Below are 26,009 nucleotides of genomic sequence, written 5' to 3'. Positions count from 1 at the left end.
GAGGTAACAACAATCCCACACCTGGCACGCCGGGCAATGGAAAAACATCCCCGCGGCTCAGGTAACGCTTCGTGCGCCGGGCCAGCCTGTTCTGGGCTGTAAACCGATCCCTGCCCGGTGTCCTCTGCCGCGTGTCCTCCACCCCGAGCGCGCTCGCCATGCTGGGATGGAGAGAAGCTGCGGGAGCTCCGGGATGGACGCGATCCATCCCGGGAGGGCTGAGGACGGGTGCCAGGACTTTCCCAGCTCCCGGCTGCGCTGAGCCGCGGGCAGGGCAGAGCAGAGCTCGGCGCGTTGATGAGCGCTGATGAGCGGGCGCGCTAATTGCGGGTCCCGCGGGGGCGGGCGCTGGGGCGGGGCGGGGGGGTCCGGTCCCGCCGCCGGGGCCGCTCTGTATAACCGGTCTCCCGGCAACGGCGGCCGCGTCACTTCCTGGGGAGCCGCGGGCGAGCGCACGGCCAGGTGGAGCGGCGGGGCCGGCCGGTGTCGGTGCTGCCCGGGGGGCTGCGCTGCTGCCCCGCCCGGTTCTGCCGCCGCCCGCTTCGGGCGCGCTCCTGCCCGGCGCGCCCCGCTCCGGCCGCTCCATCCCCCGGTGCGCTTTTGGTGCCGCGGCGATGAGCGCGGAGCTGGACGGCGTGTCCGTGCACTCCTCCTCCTCCTCGTCGGGCTCGCTGGGCTCGGCGCCGGGGCCGGCTCCGCGGCCGCTCTCGGCGAACGTGCGGCGGCTGCACCAGGCGCTCACGGCGCTGCTGAGCGAGGCGGAGCGGGAGCGCTTCATCCTCTGCCTCAACGCCTACCACGGCCGCCGCAACGTCTGCGACCTGGTGCGCTCCCTGCGCGCCCTCCTCGACGGGCCCCGGCGGCGGCAGCTGCTGCCGCTGCTGCGCCTCGTCCTGCCGCGCTCCGACCAGCTCCTCTTCGACCAGTACACGGCCGAGGGGCCGTACCTGCCGCCGCCCGGCCGCCCCCCGCCGCCCCCCGCCCCGCCGCCGGTGCTCCCGGGCGAGCTGCGCCAGGTGACGCTGCGCCGGAGCAAAGCCCACGAGGGTCTGGGCTTCAGCATCCGCGGCGGCGCCGAGCACGGCGTGGGGATCTATGTGTCGCTGGTGGAACCCGGCTCTCTGGCCGAGCGGGAGGGGCTGCGAGTCGGCGATCAGATCCTAGGGGTCAACGGCAAGTCCCTGGACAGGGTGACCCACGCCGAGGCGGTCAAGGTAAGGCGGCTCGCAGCGGCTCCGGTGGTGTTTTCTCTCCATCCCGCCTTGTCCCGAGCTCCGCTGCGCGCCCCGTCCCGCTCTGCCTCTCCGGTGCCTGTTGGTGTCCCCCCGCTCGTCCCTTCCCTCCCTAGGTTTTATCCCCGTCCCTCCGCATCCCTCCCCGGCTCCATCCCCATCGGCCGGTGTGTCCGGAGCCTCCGGTGCCGCTCCCCGGGACGCGGCGCTCGGAGCCCGCCGCCCTCGGCGGAGCGGAGCCGCTCCGGGTTTGCATCGTGCGGGATCCGCCGTGCTCGGAGCGCGGCCGGAAAGTTTGCGGCGGCGATAGCGGTGTCACCCACGGCAGGGACCGGGCACGGCAGGCTCGTCCTGCGCTTTTGTCGCGCCTCTGAAACGCGGCGGTGCCTGCTCGCGGCTCGCCTGCAGCCTGGGATGCTCGTGGAAGCTGGAAATCTGCGTGAGACGGGTTTTGAGGGACGTACTCCAGCCGCTCTAGTGGGTTTCTCCTCGCAAAGATGGGGAAACTGAGGCACGGAGAAGCAGAGCAGACCCCCCCCCAAAGGCTGCCCGAGGCAGGAGCAGATCCCCGATTCCCCTTTGAATGTTCCAGGGGGAGAAGGGGAACAGTTACACAACTGAACTGAGGGCTCCCGCTCTCCCAGCACAGCTCCCCGTGCCCCGGCGACCTGTTGTAGCCCGAAACAGCACGGGGGCTATCGATAAAAGCTTTAATGTGGGGGGAGAACTCCATAAACTGTGGGATTTTCGCCTGAAACGCGGGGTTCTGAGGCAAATCCAGGTCTGAGTGTCCCAAACCGTTCCCAGAGCTGAGCTCGTGGCTGGTGGGCTCCGCTCGGAATGTTCCCGAGGCACAAACCTATCGAGCTGCAGAATCGACTTTTGGAGCTGCAATTTGTAGGCAGCGTATGGAGAGCTGGGGTCTGGCGTGACAAGGCTGTTCTCCAGCTGTTTGTGCTTTAATTTTTCCATAATAAGCTAAAGTGGTTCTGTTGGGAGCCTGTTCCATGTGGAGCCTTCCTCTGACAGCACATTAATCTTGCTCAGCTTTGAACACTTCTTCCCTGCCGACCTGTGTGTTCCCTACCCCGGCTTTAAATCAGTGCCCTGGGCAAGGGCACGACTTCCAGGCTGGAAATGACTCCCTGGTAATCCTGACAGAACATGAAAGGTTTGTAGGAATTGCTTTCCTCTTGTTCCTAATGATAGGACAACAGCAGGGTGAGCTTTCAGCTGTCAGTCTGCAATTTTGTGGCTTGGAGATTGCAACCCCCACGTATTTTGGTTATAGCATTGGGATGGAGAGGAACCAGGTGTCAGGAATGCTCTACTCCATGACTTCATCTCCAATTCATCCCACTCTGCTGGGTAATTCACATCACTTTCTGTTTGTTCTCTAATATAATGTAATTGATGCCTTTTAGACATTATTAATTTTGAGTGAAACTAAGTGCTTCCTGCACAGAAATAATTCCTGGAGGACGTGGCTTGCCAAGAGCTATATTTTGTTAATATGATCCTGATAGGAAAAAGCAGCTTAGAAATTGTCTCCTTGTGAACTGAACTTCTTTCAACAACAAATTCATCACTTTCCCTGTGCTGACACCTTCCTGAGCTCCTGGGTTCTTTCCACATCTGGGAAGGGTTTTTATGACCCATGTCGTGGTGGTGGAAACATTTTGCTTGGGAAGAGTGGCAGAGTGATTTACAGTACAGCTCTAATAAATCCTTGGGCGACCCTAAAATGAACCGAGTGTTAATTTGCCATCAGATGCTGCATTTGGGAGGGGGAAATGAGGAGATTGCCTTCAGTGATGCTCAAGGGCAGCATTTGAAGGTTGTAGGTACAAATTTGAAGGTTTGAGGTACTCAGCCCGATGTTTTGGGTGTCATGCAGAGTGGCAGAGCTGCAGGGACAGGCGGTGGTGATGAGTGGATTTGTTTTGTGCTCGGCTTCCCCTTGAAACCTGGGAGCTGGGGTTCAGGTGGGTGCACTGACAGCTCTGCAAAGGCTCTCCTCAGGCAGAGCCAACCTCGCTGTGTCCTGCCCTCCTCACTGGTGGCTCTTGATCTGCCCTGCAGTGGGGCAGTGTTGGATGGCCAAAATCAGCTCCCTTGCTCAGAGCTTGGTGCTCATAACCCCAGGATTGGGGATTTGACCCCTTTCTTGGCTGCCCACTTAAGAGTTGGACTCGATGATCCTTGTGATGCCTTCCAACTCAGAGTATTCTGTGACAAACCAGAGCTGGCTTGGTCCTGGCATTCGTGCACACGCTGTAACGGAGACAGAGAAAGCTGAGGAGAGAGACTTGGTAACCACAAGCCCCTGGCTGTGTGGCTGATCTCTCAGACACTCTGCGCTCCAGAGGAGGGGCTGTGCGAGCTCCCTGGGGCACACCGCGTCCGATCGGAGCTCAGCTCGGTCCCTGCGATGCTCCAGCTCCTCTTTCCCCCTGTCCTGCAGCCAGCAGCTGTCTGACCGGGGAGCCCTGCTGTCCATCACAGGCACGGCGTGCTGGGCTGACAGGAGCTGTCAGAGCTCGTTCCTGGGGCCGGGGCAGGCTCGGGAAGGCTCCGGGCTGAGCGTGACCAACTCCCCGAGCCGCGGATGCTCGGGGTGCCCGGCCGGGGCTGTGCCAGCTGCTCGGGCAGAGCAGGGAATAAATGCAATGTCTGCAATCGTTTGTGCAGCCTCGGATGAGCCTTCCCACGGCAGCCACTGCGTTCCTTTATCACTCGTGGTGGCTCTGTTGCCTTTCTGTGCGTTTCTGGAGCCCCAGCTGCTTTTATCCCTCCTGTCCAGGAGGAGAGAGGCTCTGCTGTGGGGTAGTGTCACTGTCTGTTGGGAAGGATGAAAGTTTGACAAGAAAGTCTCACAGATATGTGTGCTTAGCAGAAAGATTTTTGAATGTAGAGTCTGATGAAGGAATAGAGATGGAAGCAAGTTTTGATATAGAAGAAAAGAATTGCTGAGCCAGTCTCACTGGATAACCAAGGAGGCAAAGGGTGTGTTAGTTAGAAGGGGTTTTTATGGCTTAGAGCAAAGGATAAACCCACCCCAAACAAGGAGATGTTTTTACCAAGCAGAAAGATAGCACAGGCAAACAAGCCTGCCAATGTGGCAAGTAGAAAAAAGGTCTCAGAACTTTCCACTGCAAGAAAACTGAAAAACAACTTCTAGCTGAAACTGTAATGTACAGACTTTTAGTGATTGGAGAACAGTAACATGAATATGGTAATTACAGTAGTTATGATGGGCTATAGATAATAGTTAAGGTATAGATTGGTTCTGCTGTATTAAGGTGCTCAGCAAAGAAAAGTCTCTAATGCATTGTAACCAAACCCAAAGGGTCTCCAGGCCTGCCTGCAGCTGGAGCTGACAGCTGTGGGCACAGCTCTGTCACCCACCACCCTGGGCTGCTGTAACCTCTTGGATGGAATAAACTGCATTTTGGAGAGCCCCTGGAGTCCCACATCTCTCATTTGGGCTCTTAGAGCTGTCGAGGCGGTCATGACACAAAGCAGAGACCACAAGCAGCCTCAGATGGCAACTCTTTATTATCGAGCATGGCTGACCTTTTATACAGTTTCTAATTTTTTATACTTCTACCTTGACTATAAAAGGCAGAATAATAAATCAACATAACCCCATTGGTGAAAAGTTACAGTGACTTCAGCTAACTTTCTAAAAATACTTTGTCCTGTGGCAGTGTTTGCAGGGGTCCCAGGATGAGGGAAGAGATGAGGATCTGACTCCATGTTTCAGAAGGCTTGATTTATTATTTTATGATATATATTACATTAAAACTATACTAAAATAATAGAAGAAAGGATTTCATCAGAAGGCCAGCTAAGAATAGAAAAAGAATGATAACAAAGGTTTGTGACTGACTGAGACAGCTGACTGTGATTGGCCATTAATTAGAAACAACCACACGAGACCAATCCCAGATGCACCTGTTGCATTCCACAGCAGCAGATAATCATTGTTTACATTTTGTTCCTGAGGCCTTTCAGCTTCTCAGGAGAAAAAATCCTAAGGAAAGGATTTTTCATAAAAGATGTCTGTCCCCAACAGGCCTGCTGTTAGCCCCTTCCACAGGGTAGCAGCAATTTCTGTTCACTCCTGGAATTTTCAGGCATCGCTCAGTGATGCACCCGAAGTGAATCAAGATGAGAGCTGCCACAACACCTGGCTAAGGGACCCGTGTGATGTCCCAGCCCAGAACTCACTGACTGCTGTTTGCAGATGTTTCCAGCGTCAATGAGATAAAAAGTGGCATTCTGCCTTCAAGCACAAGATTACCTCAGCACTCAAATCAATTCCCTTAATGACCAGCTCCTTAACCTTTACGTGAGCACGGGAGTTTTATGCCTTGTCTGCTCTGAGCTCGGCTGTGCCATCCAAATCCAAATTAAATGACTCCATTACAATTACAGCTCCATCATTGCAGCATTCATGAGTGCACTTTAGCAAAAGATCACCAGCATTTGAATTATGGGGTAAGTGGAGAAGTTATTGTTGTCTGCCATATTTTTAGAGCTGGCTTGGTTTTTATCAGCCTTGCTCTTTAGGATATTATGTCTACACACTATATATATATTTATTTTACTATTTATGGTGTATATGCTGCTGGATTTGAGCATATACTGCTATATTTTAGCAGTACTGCTGAAAGTTTGTATTGATAAGCTGTCATATTTTATCCAGAGAACTTGATAAAATCAAGGTGTTTGTGGCTTTAGACCATCAAAATTTCACCCAGGGAGGTGTTTCCCCAGTGCTCTGGGGTTGGCATTAAATTCTTACTCCTTTCTTGCTTTGCTGTAGGTTTTTTATGTCCTTTGAATAAAAAGACATTTAGGGAGGGAAGGGACAAGAGGAAGTGGAAAAAATTCCTGATTTAGGATTTGGCTTAATGAGCTACACCAGCCCCAAAGAGCTGCACTGGTCCCACCACTGGCCCAGCTATTCCTGGCAGATGTGGATCAGCTTGAGTGAAATCCCCAAAACTTCACTAATTTGGATGTGCTGGGCTGGGGGAGTTTGGTTCTTTGGTGTTGGTGTAAATCTGTGATGGCTTTGCCAAAGTCACTGGGCTGGAATTGAGTTTATTCTGGAGGAACTGGAGTAGTTCAGGTGCCCTGGCTTGGGTTTTTTATCTGTGAGAGAGGCTGGAGGGGCTGGGGAAGGCTTGGTTTGAGGCTGACAAGGCACAGGGCTCTGGGATGTGGCACTGCCAGCCTGTCCTGGTCCCTGTGAGGGAAGGGGATTGCATCAGGGGGTTCCACCCCACACCCCAGCCTGGGATGGAGGGGGATCTCATCCCCAGCCTCCACCATCTCTGCTCCAGCAGAGCTTTTCATTCCCTCCATCCCTTCCATCTCCTGCTCTGATGGAAGCACCAAGTGGGCATATTAAAATCCTTTCTATGTCCTTTTACTGTGGGTTTTCCTGCTGGCAAACAAGGTGATCTCTTCAGAAATTTCAGTATTTCATAAGAAAGGACTCCAGGTGTGGGATTGCCGAAAGACCTCTGAGAAATGACAGCAGAGATGTGCAGCCCCGAGCCTCAAACATATTTAGAGCCATTTTTCTTTCCAGCCAGCTTCCAATGAAGCAAATTTCACACCGCTGTTTCTTGTGATGCCAAATTAATTGATCACCACGATCTGACACTGCTGATTTAATCACCCCAGCACTGGGGGCTCAGAGCACTGAGTGCAGCTTGGTTTGGTTGGGTTTGACCCTTCCAAGTGCTTGGAGCTGTGGCTGATCAGCCAGAGCAGAGCTGGGATGGCTGAGGGATGCAGGCAATGCACTGAACCCTGGTTCTGTGAAGGTTTCAGCCCTGTTCCTCTGATCCCTGATTCTGTGAAGATTTCAGCCTTTGGTCCCTGATTCTGTGAGGATTTCAGCCCTGTTCCTTTGATTCTGTGAGGATTTCAGCCCTGTTCCTTTGATTCTGTGAAGATTTCAGCCCTGTTCCTCTGATCCCTGATTGTGTGAGGATTTCAGCCTTTGGTCCCTGATTCTGTGAAGATTTCAGCCCTGTTCCTTTGATTCTCTGAAGATTTCAGCCCTGTTCCTTTGAATCCCTGATTCTGTGAGGATTTCAGCCTTTGGTCCCTGATTCTGTGAGGATTTCAGCCCTGTTCCTTTGATCCCTGATTGTGTGAGGATTTCAGCCCCATTCCTTTGATTCTGTGAAGATTTCAGCCCTGTTCCTTTGATCCCTGATTCTGTGAGGATTTCAGCCCTGTTCCTTTAACTGCTGCGTGCTTATCGAGGCTGTGTGTTTTTAGAAGGCACTAAAGAAAGAGGTTTGAAACTTCTCCCTTTCCCCAGGGATCATGGGGGAGCTGGTGTATGGAAAAGGAGGATGTGACTAGCATCCACCTCAATAATTAGAGTGGTAATCCCTTCCTGCATTTGCTTAGAAACAAAAACCCCAAAACTGCACCAAAAAAGCACTCACAGCTTGAAAGGCAGGTGCTGTGTGATGCCAGGAGCTCCTGCTCTGCCCTTCTGTCCTGCAAGCACTTTCCAGTCAGCTCCTGTGCTCAGCTGGACTCAAGGGAGTGAGTGGGAAGTGTAAAGGCACCAGGATTTCCCTCTGGGAAAAAGGAGGAGGGAAAATGGTCACTCTGGAGCTAGGAGGCATCTGCATTTAAAATGACTTTTAAAGCTCCTTGAGGAGGAGGGCTGATGGCAGTGGAAGGGCTGCTCTGGTTCCAGGGCAGATCTGGAGCTGTGGTTTGAATTCCTGGTGTGACTTGGGCTGGGGTGAAGCTGCACACCCAGCCAGGGCTGTGGGAACGTGAGTTTGGCTGCTCCATCTCGCTTTGGAGTTTGTTGTATTTGCTGCTCTGCCACTGGTTTCCCTCAGTGGACAAGTTCCTTAGTCATCTGTTTCCCTTCATTTCACCAGCAAATCACAATCAGCCCTAATGAAATCAAATGATTTTATAGTGATGCAAAAGATTGGAATGAGGGCCTTAATGTCTCCTCTCCTCATAATGCAGGGATGATAGGACTTGGCACCAGCACTGGCTTGTTCATCAGGGTTAGCATTGTCAGGGCATCCTGGAGTTCTTGCAGCATCTCTGTTATTTAGTGGGCTCCTTGTAAATAAACAGTTTTGGCTCAGCAGAGAAATTGATAAGATAACCTGGAGGATAAAAGCTTATTTCCTTCTAGTGGCCGTTGGAAGAAAACAAAAGCGTCAGAACTGGTGAATTAAAATATCCTTTACCCAGCTCCCCTGTCCTCAGGGATGAGGATGGATTTTCTTGACACTTTCCTCAATGCCATGGAGAATTATTCAGCTCTAAATGCCCTCACTTCGAGTGACAAAGCACCTGCTGTGTGATTTACCTTGGGTTCTTTGGACTGGATGCTCTGAGTTCTCCCTGCCAGGAGCACCAGGTGCTGGGTGAGGACAGGTGTAGCAGAGCCCTGGGGGAGCTCTGGTCATGCAGGTGCCCCAGAAAATGCCCCGGAGCCCCTGGGGCTGGGAGAGGCTGGAGGGGGCTCTGCGCTGTGCAGGCTCTGCCTGGATGCCCTCGGTGCCTCATGCACTGTTGGGGAAGATGAAACAGGAAAGCCTTATAAATACGATTGCCTGGTAAAAGATTTTGAGAATATAGAAACTGTAAGTCAGATTGAAATGAAAGCAAGCTTTGAGATCCCTCAGTTACTGAACAACTGGAAAACAATGGTGTGGCCAGCTGAAGGTGATCCCCTTTTGATGGAACAACACCCTCTGCTTGCAGACAGGCCCAAGGGTCAGAGCAGACCCTACAGCTTGGCAGAAGGGGCCCAAAGAGGAGTTTGTAGGGTTTAAAATGTAACACAGTGTGGTGATGTAATGATTCTTATAGGCTGTATGTAAATGCTGTAGGATTTGTATCTTGTACTAGATTGGTTAGTGAGAATCAGAATATTCAACACAGAAGAAGATTTATTGTATGGTAATGGGAACCTCACTCTCTTACCCTTTTACTCTCTTTCCCTCTCATCCTCTCTCCCCTCTCTTCTCTCAGTCCTGCTCTGAGCTGTGTTTGGCAGCTCCCAGCAGGGCCCTGCCCCCAGGCCCTTTGCAATGAACCCCAAGTTCCAGCCCTGGCTGCAGAGATCTCTCGTCTCTGTCCATCCCCACCATCCTACCCCCGATGCTCCTACAATCCAGCATCTTCCTCACTTCCCCACATTGATTCTTCCAAAGTTTTCCACCCAGCCATTAACCCTGTTTAGACAGTATGGCTTTGTCTGATGGCAGTGTCATTTTTAGCCAATATGATGCTTCACATTACTCCTTCCAGCATTGCTTGGATTGGAGCAGAGAGAGAAGACCCGAGGAAGCAGGAAGCAGTGCTTCAATCTGCATCTCCATTATGCCTCTCCCTGCCCTGAAAGCACCCAAACAGCTTTGGGTTTGCTTTGTTTCCACAATTATGTGGAACTCTCTGCTGTTTTTAGAACCGTCCTGGGCTTCCCTGAGGGCTGCCCTGAGCAGGGAGCAGCATGGAGAGGTGGGAGGTTGCAGGGTGGGGATGGGGATGTGTCAGCCCTTGGAGGGCTTGGGGAGAAGGTGCTGGAGCTTAGATTTCACTTGACCTTTGCCGTGAAAGGGACATGGGCTTCCCGATGCCTTGGGGCTAAATGTGTGCAATCACCATAATTATACATCGATTTGCATTGATTTGCATAAGTGCCTCTACTTGAAAGCCCAACTGCTGTCCTTTGCCTTGGGAGAGGGGGAGAGGTTGGACTGTGCCTCCTGCAGCTCCTGTTTGTCCTCCTGCAGGGAGGCTGTGTCACCCCTGTGGCATCCCTGGTGTCACCCCTGTGGCCCCTGGACCCTGGCACCGTTGCTGTCCCTCCATCTGTGCTTCCCTCAGCCTCCTCCTGTGTCCTGCTCTCCCCTCCTGTCTCTGGGTCGCCTTTTCTTCGTTCCACTTCTCCCTGTTCAGAGCATCCCAGGCTCTCTGTTCCTCTGCTCACATCCAGCTCCCTGTGCTTTTTCAGGCAACACAGGGCTGGGATAGACTTAAAATCATGGAATCCCAGACTGGTTTGGGTTGGAGGGAACTTAAAGCTCATCCTGATCCATAGGCAGGGACACTTTCCACTGTCCCAGGCTGCTCCCAGCCCTGTCTAGCCTGGCCTTGGGCATTCCAGGGATCCAGGGGCAGCCACAGCTGCTCTGGGCAGCTTGTTCCAAAACCTCTCTCTGCACTCTGGGGCAGGGACAGTCTCTCCTTGCTTCACCTGGCAAATTTGGCCTTACCCAGGTGTGCAGTGGGAGCTGCAATAGCCTTTTATCCATCCTGCTTGCAGCTGACCCCTGGAGCAAACATTTTGGGAGCCGAAAATCCTGTGCCTGCTGTCCTGTCTCGGCAAAGGAGCCTTTCAGCTGATGTGGCTCAATCATGTAAAATATCCTGCTCCCCTCCCCAGCAGCCACAGGGAGCTGCTTCATTCCCCCTGACAGCATCATTGTTTTGCCCAGTCCATCTGATCCCACAAGATTAAACACCCTCCCTGAGTCCAGCAGGAACGCCCTGGAATGGAGCTGGAAAGAGCGGCTGGACAAACTTCTGCCATCGCTGCTGCACGGAGCCGGAACGCGCTGTAAAAGCTCCCCCTGCCTCCCTCCTGTGGAACTGATGCCTTGGGAGGGCTGAGCCAGAACAGAGGCTGGACAGAGCTAAAGAATAAAGCAGGGATTTATTGAAATATTTCAATGGATGCACCTTGGGCAGCACCAGAGCCCAGCCAGGGCTGCACCCAAGATGAACCAAAATGGCCCCAAAATGCACGGCTGGGCACGGGGTCTGTCCCTGTGATCAGTTCTGCTCCATTTGCACCTTGCAGTTCATTGTCCCATTCCAGCTTTAGCCCAGGCAGTCCCACCCTGCTTGTTTTTCTCTCTCCAGCCCACGGTGTTTGTGCTCTTGGGGCTGAGATTTGGATCATTTGTCCTTGGTGCCCAGCTGGAGCAGGAATTGTTTTGTCTCCCTGCTCTGTGCACAGAGCTCACCATCCCCTGATGTAAACCCAGACCCATACACTAAAACAGCACAGAATGTGAAAAATAGAAAATCTAAACCTGAGGCATCAGTATCTCAGCATTTCTTTCCTTTTGCAGCTTTATTTCTAAACCTGTGCCTTACTTTTTGGGGTGTCATGCTGTCAAATTCCTGGTAATAACTTCCACACTGACCTTTGGAGCTCACCAGCAGAGCAATGCCCATTATCCCATAGCCATTATTCCATAGCTGTGGTATTTTAGGGGTCCCCCATGGCAGGAAGGAAATGATTAATCTCACTCCATGTTCTTAGAAGGTTAATTTATTATGTTATTATATTATATTAAAGAATGCTATACTAAAACTATACTGAAGAATAGAGAAAGGATACAGACAGAAGGCTTAACAAGATACTAATGAAAAACTCATGACTCTCCAGAGCTCTGACACAGCCTGACTGTGAATGGTCATTAAGTCAAAACAATTCACATGTTGGATAAACAATCTCCAAACCACATTCCAAAGCAGCAAAACACAGGAGAAGCAATCAGATAATATTGTTTTCATTTTTCTCTGAGGCTTCTCAGCTTCCCAGGAGAAGAAATCCTGGCAAAGGGATTTTTCCAGAAAATATAACAGTGCCACATAGCCATTTTTTCATGCCCATTATCCCATGCCAAACCATCTCCAGGAGGCTGTTCCTGCTGGAGGAAAAGCAGCTGGAGGCTGTGCTGAGGAGGAGGATGGCTCATGGTTAATGCTCCCAGTATCCAACTGGGATCTTCCCACTCTGGGCTGCTCCTTTACTGGGGAAGGTGAAGGGAGGGGGCTGTCCCTGCCCCAGGCTGCCAGGAGCATCCTGGTGATTCATTGCTGTTCCTTTCTGGCAGCTGTGCTCCTTCTGGGGGGATTTTTGGAGGTGTTTTTACCTCTCAGGGCTGTTTGGAAGTGGGGAATGGTGAAGATGGGAGAGGAAAGCCCTCGTTGATGTGAGACCTGCAGGGTCTGGAGCCATCTCTATAAAACCTCTTGATATAAAACCTATGAAACCACCTGAAGGGTGGCAGCTGCCCCTCTGGATCCCAGGAAAGAACATGATGTACTGGGAGCTGTTTGGGTTTTATGGGGTTTTTTGAAGGTAATTGTGGCACATGAGATGTGTGTTTCCTATTTTGATCAGTTTAAACGATCTCCTTCCCTGTCAGAGGGCTTGATAATTAAATGGAGCGTTGTTAGGGGATCAGTGGCCTCATGGAATCAATCTGCCCCTCTCTCTGGCACTTGCTGCTTCTGCTGACATTTCTGGGCAGTCGGTGACTGTTTCCCTGCTAAAGGTTTTGGCACTAATTCCCAGATACACATCAGTGATTTCTGTAAGCTGGGCTGCTGGCAGGTGAGCTTGCACACTGTGCTGCCAGCCCTAAACCTCCCACCCCGTGGTCCTCAAACACAGCAGAGACTGGGCAAAGCCAAATCTTATCAGAGGCTGCAAATCCCTGCAGTGGCTTGAGAAAGGAGATGGAGATGCAGCCTGCACTGCCTGATTCTGCACAGAGCATTGAGGAGGTGGAATTTCTTAAATCTTATTGTTATTTCTTATTTCTTATCACCTTCTGGGTGAGGTTCAGTGTGCCCCTCATGTCCCAAAAACCTCACAGGGTGAGTTCTCCTGTGGCTTTGGGGGTATCTCTGCAGTCAGTGCACACAGGACAATTTGTGTGTCTGGGAGGAAAAAGTTTTCCCTTGTAGAATTCCCACCCAGAGCCTGTCCCTTGTGATGTCCCCCTGGGCTGGGCACTGCTGGGGCCACCTCAAATCCTCTGTCCTGTTCTGGGCCCTTCAGAGGAAGAACTGGAGCAATTCCAGGGAAGAGAATGGAGCTGGGGAAGGGTCTGGAGCCCCAGGAGAGGCTGAGGGAGGTGGGAAGGGGCTCAGCCTGGAGCAAAGGAGGCTCAGGGGGCCCTTGTGGCTCTGCACAGCTCCTGACAGGAGGGGACAGCCGGGGAACAGGGAGAGGAGCAGAGGGAACGGCCTCAGGAGAGGCTCAGGTTGGACATCAGCAGGAATTTCCCCATGGAAAGGGTGATTAAACATCAAATGGGGCTGCCCAGGGAGGTTTGGAGTGCCCATCCCTGGAGGTGTTCAGGGAAGGACTGGACATGGCACAGGGATCCCCTTCCCTCCCTTCCCCAGAGAATCCATCCTGGCAGGGAGGAGAAGGAGCAGAGGAAACCTGGGGGTTTGCACCACACAGGAGGGACTGGGGCACAAGAGCAGGGATTGGGCACAGGAGAGGTGTGGGATCTCAGCACCTCAGGACTGATGTGCAGAGTGACCAAGACCACCCTTGGGGGGCTCGGGAGTCCTGGAATGTTGCCAGAAGTGTCTGGTGGCTGGACTTTGATCCTGCACGGGAGATGACACCTGTATGAGGATGGGAGGATTTCACTGGGTGAATGGTGAAGGGATAAGTTAATTAGAGTGTAAGACACAGGGTTTAGGATTTCTGTACAGGGGGGTCTAAAGAAGTAAGATGGAGGAATTGGGGCGTGTCCTGTCCTCCTTCTTCTTCTTCTTGGCCTCCATCTTCTGTGGTGATGTTGGCACTTTGGGATTGGTTATTACTAAAAGTGCACTGGTTAATAAGGGCAAAAGGTATTGGGGAAAATTGGTAAATATTGTATACGTAATTTTAAGTGTAAAGATAGGTGACCACCCCGGGGGCGCTCAGTGTGCTCATGGCTGGCTGCTGTGCAGACCTCTGTCGGGCTGAGAGAAAATCTTTTAGATAAACAACTAATAAACACCGAGACCGAGAAAAACCCTGAAGCCTCTTCTCGTCCTTTGAAGCGCGGGCTGACCAAGGCCATCCCGAGCCTTTCCAGGCCACCTAAACAGCCGAGAAACCGACAGGGAGGGGACTGAGCACAGGAGGAGGGCACAGGAAAAGGGACAGGGCATAGGAGAAAGCACAAGGCACAGGAGAAAGGACGGAGCACAGGAGGAGCATCAGGCACTGGAGAAGGGATCAGGCCCAGGCTGGCTCCACCCTGGAGTGTCACAGCTGCCCCAGGGACAGGGCAGGGGTGGCTGCTGAAGCCTGGCAGAGCCATTTAGCCTGAGCCAAATGTCACCCCCTGGCAGGGCAGGCACAGCAGCAGAGCTGCTCTCTGGGGGCACAGGGAAATTAGCAGGGATGAGAGGCCAGAGATTTACACGGGGATTGTTATGTCCCCCTGCAGCTGCCTTGACAGGGCCACCAGGAGCAGGGATCTGGGCTCAGGGAGATGTTTTATGCATGAAGGTGACAGCAGAGAGCCCGAGGGGAGGGGAGCAGCTGCACAGAGCCAGGGCTCCATCCAAGGGGGGCACAGAGTGAACAGAGCTGGGAGAGCCAGCAGGACACTGCTGGTGACAGTGTCTGCCAGAGAGGCAGTGCTGCAGCAGGCTGGGGACACTGCAGAGTCCTTTGTACACTTACTGAGGTCCCCCCCTCAGTAAGAGTATAAAGGGATCCCTTGCCCTGGTAGCTCTGGGGTAGGTGAGAAGGGTCCCTGCCACCCCCAGCTCACTGGTTTCTGTGGAGTTCAGCCCCTCCTGAGCCTGGCTTTGGCTCAGGAAGCTGCTCTGTGCCCTGAAGCCTGGCACAGCCACGGTGCCCATGGGAGAGGGGAACCCTGGAACGGGCAGAGGGCTCAGAACCTGCCCCACCATCCCAGAGAGACCTGGGCAGGAGGGAGCATGGGGAGCAGCCCAGCTGGGCTCTGAGTGCCCAAGGAGGGAGCAGATCCCTACCTGAGGGCCTGGGGAGCTGCAGGAGCAGGGGCTGGAGCTGGGGAGCAGTGTTGCAGACATCTTTTCATTAAAAATCCTTTCTTAGGATTTTTCTTCCTGAGAAGCTGGGAGGCCTCAGGAACAAAATGTAAACAATGATTATCTGCTGCTGTGGAATGCAACAGGTGCATCTGTGATTGGTCTCATGTGGCTGTTTCTAATTAATGGCCAATCACAGTCCAGTTAGCTTGAACACTCTGTTCGAGATACAAACCTTTATTATTCATTCCATTCTATTCTTAGCTAGCCTTCTGAGATGAAACTTTTCCTTCTATTCTTTTTAGTATAGTTTTAATGTAATATATATCATAAAATAATAAGTCAGCCTTCTGAAACATGGAGTCAACATTCTCATCTCTTCCCTCACCTGAAAACCCCTGTGACCACCGTCACAGAGCAGCCAGGGGGGCCAATGCTCTGTGGGTGTCCCCACTGGTTTGGCAGTCCTTGTGGCACATGGTGACCTTGGGGCATGTGACAGGTCTGCAGCCAGGTTTGCAGTGTGGGATGGAGATGCTGAGCTGGGCTCTGAGCTGGAGTCTCTGTGCTCTGGCAGGGAGGAGCAGCAGTGCTGCCAGTTCAGGCCTGGGATGCAGCCAGCCCTAATCCTGACCATTTACCCTTTCCTGAGGAGCTGCTGCTTTTAGTCCTTCCCAGGCACAGGCTTTGCTCAGCAGGGACAGCAGAGCTTGCAGGGCAGCTCATCAAAATGATGTTTCTGAGAGCAGATATGCAGTGCTGGTGTCCCTGAGGCCTCTGGAGGGATCAGCACTTACAGCTGTCCCCAGGGAGAACTCCTCTGAGCTAATTGAAGTTTCTGTGTCAGCTCCTCACAGTGGAAGCTGGAGGGGCAGAGCAGCTAATCACCTCCTGTGGCCCCCAAGGCCATCTCTGTGCATGCTGGTTTAAGTGTGAGGATGTGTTGAGTAATTATTCCTTCATTAATTGACTGCTTGTGCTGGGACAGGCAGCTGGTAGCTCAGTGGCTGAATTTCTGGGAGTGCTGTGCATGTTCCCTGCAGGCACCAGGAGCTTCTCCAGGCTGGGGCTGAGCTGAGCCTTTGCCCACACTGGTTTTGTCTGCTGCCAGCACAGTCACTCAGAAGGCTCCAGGGGGACCTTGGAGCACTTTCCAGTGCCTAAAGGGGCTCCTGCATTAGGGGAAGGTGAAGTGAGGGGGCTGGAGAGGACTTGGGACAAGGGTGAGTGCTGCTCTGCTCCAGCACTGCCCCCTGTCCTGCTCTGACTCCTCTCCAGAGCTGTTACACGATAGAGACTACGTACCATAAAGGAAAGATGAAATAATAATGAAAAATAAGCTATAAACAGCAAAGATCAGCCCTTGTACCTTTTGCATCATGGTCTAGCAAGAAAAACCAAGCAAAATGAATTTAAGTTTGCCATCCCAAAACCCAAGCGAGCTACTTACGAGCAGCTATTATGGAGTGAACCTGTCTCTGTGGCAAAAAAGACCCAGGTTCAGCCCATCCTGGCCGTGGCTCTGCCCACCTCACCTCCCCATTCTGCTCCACTCTGCTCTTTCCTGGCTGATGGAAAAGCTTTTCCCTGTGTTTTCTCAACAGCAGCTTTGCCTTCACTCTGCTGCAGCCAGGAGAGAACAGAAAAATCCCAGCTTTTTATGCAGGAGAACCATCCTGGGGAAAGGATTTCTCAGAAAATGTCATGGTGACACATTAACCCCTTGTCCTTGGCTTGACACAGCTGGACTGGGATTGGCCATTCATTAAAAACAATTCACATGGAACCAAAGAACTTCTATTTATTAGAAGATATTTTTTAGAAGATACCATGGTGACACATGTCCCAGACATTAATGACTAGGACTGGTCATTAATTAAAAACAATTCACATGGAATCAATCAAAGATGCACCTGTTGGGAAGCAACCAGACCACAATCCAAGCAATCAAATAATTATTGTTTACATTTCTTTTCTGAGGCTTCTCAGTTTAAAAATCTTGGAGAAGGGATTTGTCCGGAAATAATCATGGTGACACATTAACCCCTTGTCCTTGGCTTGACACAGCTGGACTGGGATTGGTCAATAATTAAAAACAATTCACATGGAATCAATCAAAGGTGCCCCTGTTGGGAAGCAACCTCCAGACCACAATCCAAGCAATCAAATAATTATTGTTTACATTTTTTTCTGAGGCTTCTCAGGAGAAAGATCCTGGTGAAGGGATTTTTCAGAAAATATCATGATGACACATTAACCCCTTGTCCTTGGCTTGACACAGCTAGACTGGGATTGGCCATTCATTAAAAACAATTCACATGAACCAGTCAAACATTCACCTGTTGGTAAGCAAACTCCAGACCACAATCCAAGCAATCAAATAATAATAAAATAATAACCTCCAGACCACAATCCAAGCAATCAAATAGTTATTGTTTACATTTCTTTTCTGAGGCTTCTCAGGAGAGAAGTCCTGGGGAAGGGATTTGTCAAAAATATCATGGTGACACTTTAGCTCCTTGTCCTTGGCTTGACACATCTGGACTGGGATTGGCCATTAATTTAAAACAATTCACATGAAACCAAAGATGCACCTGTTGGCAAGCAACCTCCAGACCACAATCCAAGCAATCAAATAATTATTGTTTACATTTCTTTTCAGAGGCTTGTCAGGAGAGAAATCCTGGGGAAGGGATTTGTCAGGAAATATGATGGTGACACACTAACCCCTTGTCCTTGGCTTGACACAGCTGGACTGGGATTGGCCATTAATTAAAAGCAATTCACATGAAACCAAGGATGCCCCTGTTGGGAGCACGTTTCAAGCAATCAGATAATTACTATTTACATTTCTTTTCTGAGGCTTCTCAGCTTCTCAGGAGAACCATCCCGGCGAGGGGATTTTTCAGAAGGTACCGTGGTGGCACACTGACGCGTTGTCCTTGGCTTGCCTTGCAGGTGCTGAAGGGCTGCAAGAAGCTGAACCTGTCGGTGCACTCGGTGGGGCGCATCCCCGGGGGCTATGTCACCAACCACATCTACACGTGGGTGGACCCGCAGGGCCGCAGCGTGTCCCCCCCCTCGGGGCTGCCCCACCACCAGCACAGCTCCCTGCGCAGGGACAGCGAGAAGAGGAGCCACCTGCAGCTGCTGCAGGAGGGGGATGAGAAGAAGGTGAGCAAAGGGGGGGGTCACACACAGCCCTGGGGGGCTCCTCCCATGCAGCTGCCAGCTCTCTTTGTGCCCCTGTATTTTAAATCAAAGGTGACACTGATTAAGGGGTCTTGGGAGCTTTTCGGTTCTCTGTGACCCTGAGATTGTTAAAAGTCTCTTTTCCCAGCCTGAGCACTTGAAGAATGAGCCGGAACTCTTCAGTTCTCCATCTCAAGGTTGTTTTTGTTCCTTGTCTATAAAAATTTTCTCCTGTCCTGCTGAGGTCCATCCGGCAGGACAGTTCCAGGCGCTCTGCCTGCCCCCAGGGCAGTGTTATGTCTTTATACTAAAAACTACATGTACAATGTTTACAATTACTTTCCAACACCTATCACCTGTGTTAGACAGTGAGCTTCTACTCTAAACCAATCCCAAAGTGCCACCATCACAGCAGAAGATGGAGGCCAAGAAGAAGAAGGAGAAAGTCTGGACACACCATGTTCCCTCCATCTTGCCTCCTGAACCCCCATACCAGAAACCCCAAAATCTACTTTTCCATTCTGTGATAACTTCACTACTATTCTACTTAAACTGTTGTGGCTTGCTGATCTTCATCTAAGGTTGGTAATTTGCTCCACGGGTCATAATCAAACCCACAGGTGTTTTGGGCTCTGTGCCAGGGTCTCTGAGCCCCCTGGCAGGGGTGTTGGCCATCCTGGACAGCCAGAGGGATGTTCTGGGTTCCCACAAAGGGGAGAGAGAATGATGCATCTGACTCCATGGATATTAGAAGGCTAATTAATCACTTTATTATACTGTACTATGTACATTGTATCTAAACTGAATTGCCCTGCACTCACCCTTGCTCACAGCTGCTCACCCTGCACTCATCATCTCTGATTCTCTCCTCACTGTCCCATGACAGTCCCACACACACCTGGCCCTGACAGGCCAATGGAACCAAACATCCTCAGTGTGGCTAAACAGTCTCCATATTGCATTCTGCTTTGGCACAATACAGGCACAGCAAGCAAGATAAGAATTGTGTTTTCCTTCTTCTCTGCTTGTCTCCCAGCTTCCCTCTGTTCAGAGGCCGTGTGAATACCACACCCCTGGGCTTGTCACCTGTGTCATCCTGCACTGGGCTGGCTCTCCTGTGTCACAGAATAATGAGGTTGGAAGAGACCTCCAAAATCATGGAGTCCAACCTATGCCCTAACACCTCAACCAGACTATAGTACCAAGAGCCATGTCCAGTCTTTTTTTAAACACATCTGTGATGGTGTTCACAGGGGTTCTTGGATGAGGGAAGAGACGAGCATCTGACTCCATGTTTCAGAAGGCTTGATTTATTATTTTATCATATATATTATATTAAAACGATACTAAAAGAATACAAGAAAGGATTTCATCAGAAGGCTAGCTAAGTATAGAAAAAGAATACAATGATAACAAAAGCTTGTGTCTAGGCCAGAGAGTCCGAGCCAGGTGACTGTGATTGGCCATTAATTAGAAACAACCACATGAGACCAATCACAGCTGCACCTGTTGCATTCCACAGCAGCAGATAATCAATGTTTACATTTTGTTCCTGAGGCCTCCCAGCTTCTCAGGAGGAAAAATCCTAAGGAAAGGATTTTTCATAAAAGATGTCTGTGACAGGGAATGGCTTCTGTAGTGACACCAGGGCAGTGTGGCCAGTGCTGGGCTCTGACAGAATGAAACCATCAGCACATGGAATTTCCAGCCCTGCTCCCTGGCTGGGAGCTGCCCTCCTTTAGCAGCCCTTGGTGTAAGGGAAGCCAGCACAGGCTGCAATATTTGATCTCAGGGATTTGATGTCTCCTCTCCCTCACACTTCCCAGGGCCAGCCAGGCCTGCAGAGCTGTCGCTGCAGAGTCACAGTGCTCAGGTGCCCATGGAGGGAGGGACAGACGGACAGAGGGACAGACGGACAGGGAACCACATCCTATACAAGCAGGACGTGCTGTTTCCACCACATGTAATATGTTTCTAATAATGTTCCCTCATTGCCCCCATGGAATATCAGGAGTCAGCACTGCCTTCCCAGAGACACAGAATTGCTTGAAGCCTTGGTTATTTCTATCCTTTTATCCTGATATCACTCTGTCTGTGCCCAAAATGTCCTCAGCTCCTGCAAGGCTCTGTGACCTTCCCATATCAGCCAGAGGGGCAGAAAAATCTAATCCAGGGTGAGGCAGTTTGCTGATGAAATATTCATGTGGGCTGCAAGGGAGAAGGGCCTATTATTTTTATTTTAAGGAGAGGAGGAAAGCAGGTTCTGCTGGCTCTGTCCCCACCCCTGCCACCCAGTGTCACCTTGGCAGAGCAGCAGCAGCTCTGGGGGGTTGTTTCTGTGCACATCCCTCCTTCAGTCCTGGCTGGGTGTGGGTGTGAAAGGCTCAGACACCTGGAGCTGGGGGTCCCCTGCCTGTGGGGTACCAGTTGTGGTTTTTCTGAGGCAGGATTGAAGGCACTTGAGACAAGAATTCATGTTGGGACTCAGGTGTTTATTCTTTCTTATCAGTAAAACAGTCTCGCTGCTGTGAGTTTGCAATAGTGCAGAGCTCTGGGATCTAGAGATCCTTGTTTTCCATGGCTATGCTGTGTGGGACAGGTGCTGGATTTCCCAAATTTAGCATTTTCCTGTTGTGATTGGTGAGTTCATGTCTCATCAGAGCCCTGTGCCCCCAGGGGGAGTCTCCAGTGGTCAGGAAGTGTGAAAGGAAGGGTTTGCAATATTGAAATGCTGCTGGAGCCAGGCCAGACAGAGCAGCAGGTGACAGCCCCAGCCCACCCCAGGATGTCACAGCCTGCTGAAAAGCTGGGAACTGCTTCCCATGCTCACCCTCTGCTCCAGAGCACTCGGATTTTTATTGCCTGCCCAGGCTTAGAGTCCTCTGGATTTGTCACAGCAGCAGCAAGAGCCATTTGTGCTGTGAATTGTCATTGATGGACTTGTGGGATTGACAGCTTATTTCATTAAAAGCACTTTGGAAAGCCTCAGATAGTGAGAACTCAGAGGTGCTGCTGAGCTGGAGGAAGATGAAGTGTGCAGAGCACTCTGGCAGTGCTGGGAGTTCTCTGAGAAGCACCATTCCATCAGCTGAATTGGTGCCTTAATGTGCTTATTGCCAGGGGAGCTGCTTATTCCTGCAAGCTTTTGGTGCAGCAGAAGAAAGAAAACATAATAAAGGGAGCGAGAACATCTCCTCAGCTTCAGGCACTTCTGGAGCCAAAAGTAGCAGTAATTATTATTAAAAAAATAAAATATCAGTGCCAATAATGTGTGGTTTGAATGTTTGAGACACTGCTGGTGCCTAGTTGAGCATGAAGGATAAGAGATGCAGGAGAGGGAAGGAAGGGTTTCTCTCTATTAGTCTGTAATGACATTTGCAGTGGGAATGAGCCAGCTCCCCACGTCTCTCACTGTTTGCTTGCTCTGACCTTGCTGGGTTTGGTTTTGTTTACAGCTTGAGGGATATCCAGGCTGGTGGGGGGTGGTTGAGTTGTGTGAGACGAATGTGGGATGGGAGCTGCGATGGTGTTCACAGGGGTCTGAGGATGAGGGAAGAGATGAAGATCTGACTCCATGTTTCAGAAGGCTTATTTATTATTATATATATTACATTTATGCTATACTAAAAAAAATAGAAGAAGAGGTTTCATCAGAAGGCTAGATAAGAATAGAATAGCAAAGAAGGAATGATAACAAAGGTTTGTGGCTCAGCCAGAGAGTCCAAGGTAGCTGACTGTGATTGGCCATTAATTAGAAACAACCACATGAGACCAATCCCAGATGCACCTGTTGCATTCCACAGCAGCAGATAATCAATGTTTACATTTTGTTCCCAAGGCCTCCCAGCTTCTCAGGAGGAAAAAACCTAAGGAAAGGATTTTTCATAAAAGATGTCTGCAACAGGGAGCCACTGGTGCACAGTGTCCTGGGGATTAAAGGCAGGGAATGGTTTGGGTTGGAAAGTTCCTTTCAATCCCATCTAATCCAGCCCCTGCAGTGAGAAGGGGCATCTTCAGCTTCATCAGATTGTCCTGAGCCACATCAAGCCTGCCCTTCCATGTTTCCAGGAGTCTTCCTCTGCCTCGGGCATTCTGTAGTCCTATCCCAGCAGATTTACCCAAAAATTCCATTTTTGTCACAGCCCAGCCCACCCTGAGGGCAGCACTTCCACCTCTTGGTTATTTCAGGCACTTGTGATGCCTTGTGCAGTCTGCCCTAGAGCAGAGACTGGACAGAGTTAAAGAATAAAGCAGGGATTTATGGAAAGCATCTCCTCCATGGATCCACATTGGGCAGCACAAGAGCCCAGCCAGGGCTGCACCCAAGATGAACCAAAATGGCCCCAAAATGCACAACCAGGCACGGGGTCTGTCCCTGTGATCAGTTCTGCTCCATTTGCACCTTGCAGTTCGTTGTCCCATTCCAGCTTTAGCCCAGGCAGTCCCACCCTGCTTGTTTTTCTCTCTCCAGCCCACGGTGTTTGTGCTCTTGGGCTGAGATTTGGATCATTTGTCCTTGGTGCCCAGCTGGAGCAGGAATTGTTTTGTCTCCCTGCTCTGTGCACAGGGCTCAGCATTCCCTGATCAATGAAGCCCAGACCCACCCACTAAAGCAGCACAGAATGTGAAAAATAGAAAAGCTAAACCTGAGGCATCACTTTAAGCAGAAGCAGCACCCAAAATTGATGTTGGTGTTTACCAAGCCCTGCCCTGTGGGGAGGCAGCGCTGGGCTCAGCAGGAGATGGAGCTGGGATGGGCACAGGACCTGGTTTGGTCACTGCCCCAGTGCTCTGGGTCACCCCCAGCCCTGGGAGCTGCTCCCTGTCCCCAGTGCTGGACATTGGGTGGCAGCCCAAGTCCTGGTGTGGCTCGTTATAGAGCAAGAGTTCTATTATCATTACATTGCAAGGGTTCTATATTGCTGGAGTTTCATACCTCCTTGATATTTCTCGTAGGCAGCTCCTCAAGGCACTGACTCTTCCTTATGCTCACAGCAGCCAACTGACTGCAGTTCCCCTCAACCAACCAACCCACTCTTTTATAACACTCTTCTTCTTACTGGCTGCAGCTGTGGCCTGTTAACATCAGGCTGCTCCTAATCCTTAATAATTGGCTCAGCTGCAACTCTTTAGGGGGTAAGATTACTTTCTATACTTCCTTTATTTACTTATGTTCCATCCCCTACACTAGGGACGTGCCCTCGGCACAGGGTGACAGTGGCACAGCTCTGGTGGCCCTGGCACCCCCCAGGGGCCCTCAGGACTCAGTTGAAGGCTGTGAGGCAGCCCTGCCTCTCCACCCTCGCTGTGTGCACAATGTCTAGACACAAACTGTGGGGTTTCCTTGGGAAGCAGGAGGAGGATGAGCCCTGCCAGCCTCCCCAGGCGTTGTTTGTGTTGTGTGGTAGCAGCAATGGCCTGGAAATTGCTGCCAGCATGGCTGGAACCTCCTCAGCCACCCAGCTGTGTGCTGAGCCTTACTGGGGCAGGCTAATTCCTGCCTGAAAGGCCTTTTTCTAATGGCAAATTGGAATCTGTCAACAGGTAATTCCATAAAGCCAGACAGCAGCAATCCTGTGCACAATCAGCTCAGAGCAAGTCCCTCACTGATGATGGCATTTTTATTTCCACCCCCCCCCTACATTTCCTGCTACAGGAGATGGCAGATGTTTCAGCCTTGAAACAGAAATTAAAAATGTGACCTTGGACTTCCTAATGGTTCTGTGTGATGCACACAGGAGGTGCCTGGGGCTGTGGATGGCACAGGGAAGGTAGTGATGTGCTGTGCAATGCCTGGCAGAGGGTGGGGATGGCCTTGCCTCAGTGTTACTGTGCCTCCAGGACCTAAAGGGGCTCCAGGAGAGCTGGAGAGGGACTGGGGACAAGGCATGGAATGACAGGGCACAGGCAATGGCTTTAAGCTGAAGGATGATGGGATATTGGGGAGAAATCCTTCCCTGTGAGGGTGGGCAGGCCCTGGCACAGGGTGCCCAGAGCAGCTGTGGCTGCCCCTGGATCCCTGGCAGTGCCCAAGGCCAGGCTGGGCAGGGCTGGGAGCAGCCTGGGACAGTGGGAGGTGTCCCTGCCATGGCAGGGGTGGCACTGGATGGGATGTAAGGTTCTTCCAACCCAACCCATTATTTTATCTGGGATGTCCTCAGTTTCCCCCACAGAACAGCTGCCTGTGTTTGCTGCCTGGTTTAGGATGGTGTCAGGACAGTCTGGTTTTAGGAGCTCAGGGTGATCTCAGCTCTCCCTGAGGGAGCTTCAGCCAGGGGGTTGAGTGGAAGCATAAAGTGGAAATGGCACCAAGATGCCCTCTCTGGGCCAAGCCTTGGCACTGGAGTGTTAATCACATGGGTGCCAGCCTGAGGGGAAGAGCCCAGGTACAGGGGCTTGGCCTAGGCAATGCTGTGCTGAGGCTCCCAGAGGGACCCTGGATCACCACTGGGAACAGCTGGGAACATCAGCCTGGTCTCACGTTAAGCTCCCTCCTTGGGCACAGCTGGGCTCGTGCTTCAGTGTTGTGACCGTGTTCACAGGGGTTTGAGGATGAGGGAAGAGATGAGTCTGACTCCATGTTTCAGAAGGCTGATTTATTATTTTATGATATATATTACATTAAAACTATACTAAAAGAGTAGAAGAAAAGGTTTCATCAGAAGGCCAGCTAAGCTAAGAATAGAAAAGAATGATAACAAAGGCTTGTGGCTGGGCTCTCTGTCTGAGCCAGCTGACTGTGATTGGCCATTAATTACAAACAACCACATGAGACCAATCCCAGATGCACCTGTTGCATTCCACAGCAGCAGATAACCATTGTTTACATTTTGTTCCTGAGGCCTTTCAGCTTCTCAGGAGGAAAAATCCTAAGGAAAGGATTTTTCATAAAAGACATCTGTGACAGTGTCACCCCAGAGCTGTGTGTGGGCTGTGGGGCCAGGCTGGCAGGAGGGTGACAATGTGACAGCCAGCAGGCAGGGCCACCCCTCCTGTCACCACCCCAACTGTGCCATCACTGCAGACCCTTGGAAAGGAGAGTGCAAATTGTCCCCTGTGGTCCCCAAGCCCTTGGCATGGAGTGGCTCAGCCTTTGCTTCATACTGGCAATCAGCCTATCCTGTGATCCCTTAGGATTCCAGCTATACAAATACATTCCATACATTTGTAACCCTGCAGTTCTTTAGTGTGTAACTCCAAACTCCACACACAGTGTGAGCTGCATCTTTCCCATTTGGGGCAGACACAACAATTCCTCTCCAGGCCTGGCAATCAAGGACACCTCACTGCCTCAGGCCCCAGAGATGGAAACAAAAGTGAGTTTTGGGGAGCAAACTTGGGGTCAATGACTTCATTACCTGAAGCTGTAATTGGCAGATTAACCCCCAATAATGGCCCAAACTTATAAAAGTGTGAAAACCTGTGAAACCATCATCCATTGGTTGTAGGGTGTAGGTTGTACATCCAGGGTGTAGGCCCTGGGGGGGGTTTGTCTGCCCTAAATGTACCTGAAGGCTTTTCAATAAATAGAAATGCTTTTTATTGCCTTAATTCTGTCTGGCCTCTGGTTTTAGGTAGCCCCAAAGGCCTCACCTTCCCTCCCCAGGCTGAGCCCAGCTCTCTCCCTTCCCCAGCCATTCCCAAAATCTGCAGTGAGTCCCTGAGCTGGCTGCTCCCTGCTCTGCCCTGCTGTTCCTGGCAGCTCCTGCTGCAGCTATTAGCTGATTAAGAGATGCA

General features: G+C 51.3%; 1 protein-coding gene across 3 annotated transcripts in view; it reads left to right on the top strand.

Annotated features, from left to right (window-relative positions):
• Positions 1-599: 599 nt before the first annotated feature.
• The window catches only part of WHRN (whirlin), a 56,565-nt gene continuing 31,155 nt past the window's right edge, over positions 600-26,009 (top strand). For all 3 annotated transcript variants that reach the window (XM_063174562.1, XM_063174561.1, XM_063174563.1), the window contains exons 1-2: positions 600-1,214; positions 18,039-18,254. In XM_063174562.1, the coding sequence (XP_063030632.1) occupies positions 615-1,214; positions 18,039-18,254 (816 nt within the window). In that variant the 5' untranslated portion in view covers positions 600-614. The remainder of the gene's footprint in view (positions 1,215-18,038; positions 18,255-26,009) is intronic.

The sequence above is a fragment of the Melospiza melodia genome, chromosome 22 (genome assembly GCF_035770615.1).
Source record: "Melospiza melodia melodia isolate bMelMel2 chromosome 22, bMelMel2.pri, whole genome shotgun sequence".
Taxonomy (NCBI): domain Eukaryota; kingdom Metazoa; phylum Chordata; class Aves; order Passeriformes; family Passerellidae; genus Melospiza; species Melospiza melodia.
Note: the sequence above shows the minus strand (reverse complement) of the source record. Positions and strands in the feature narration are given on the sequence as shown.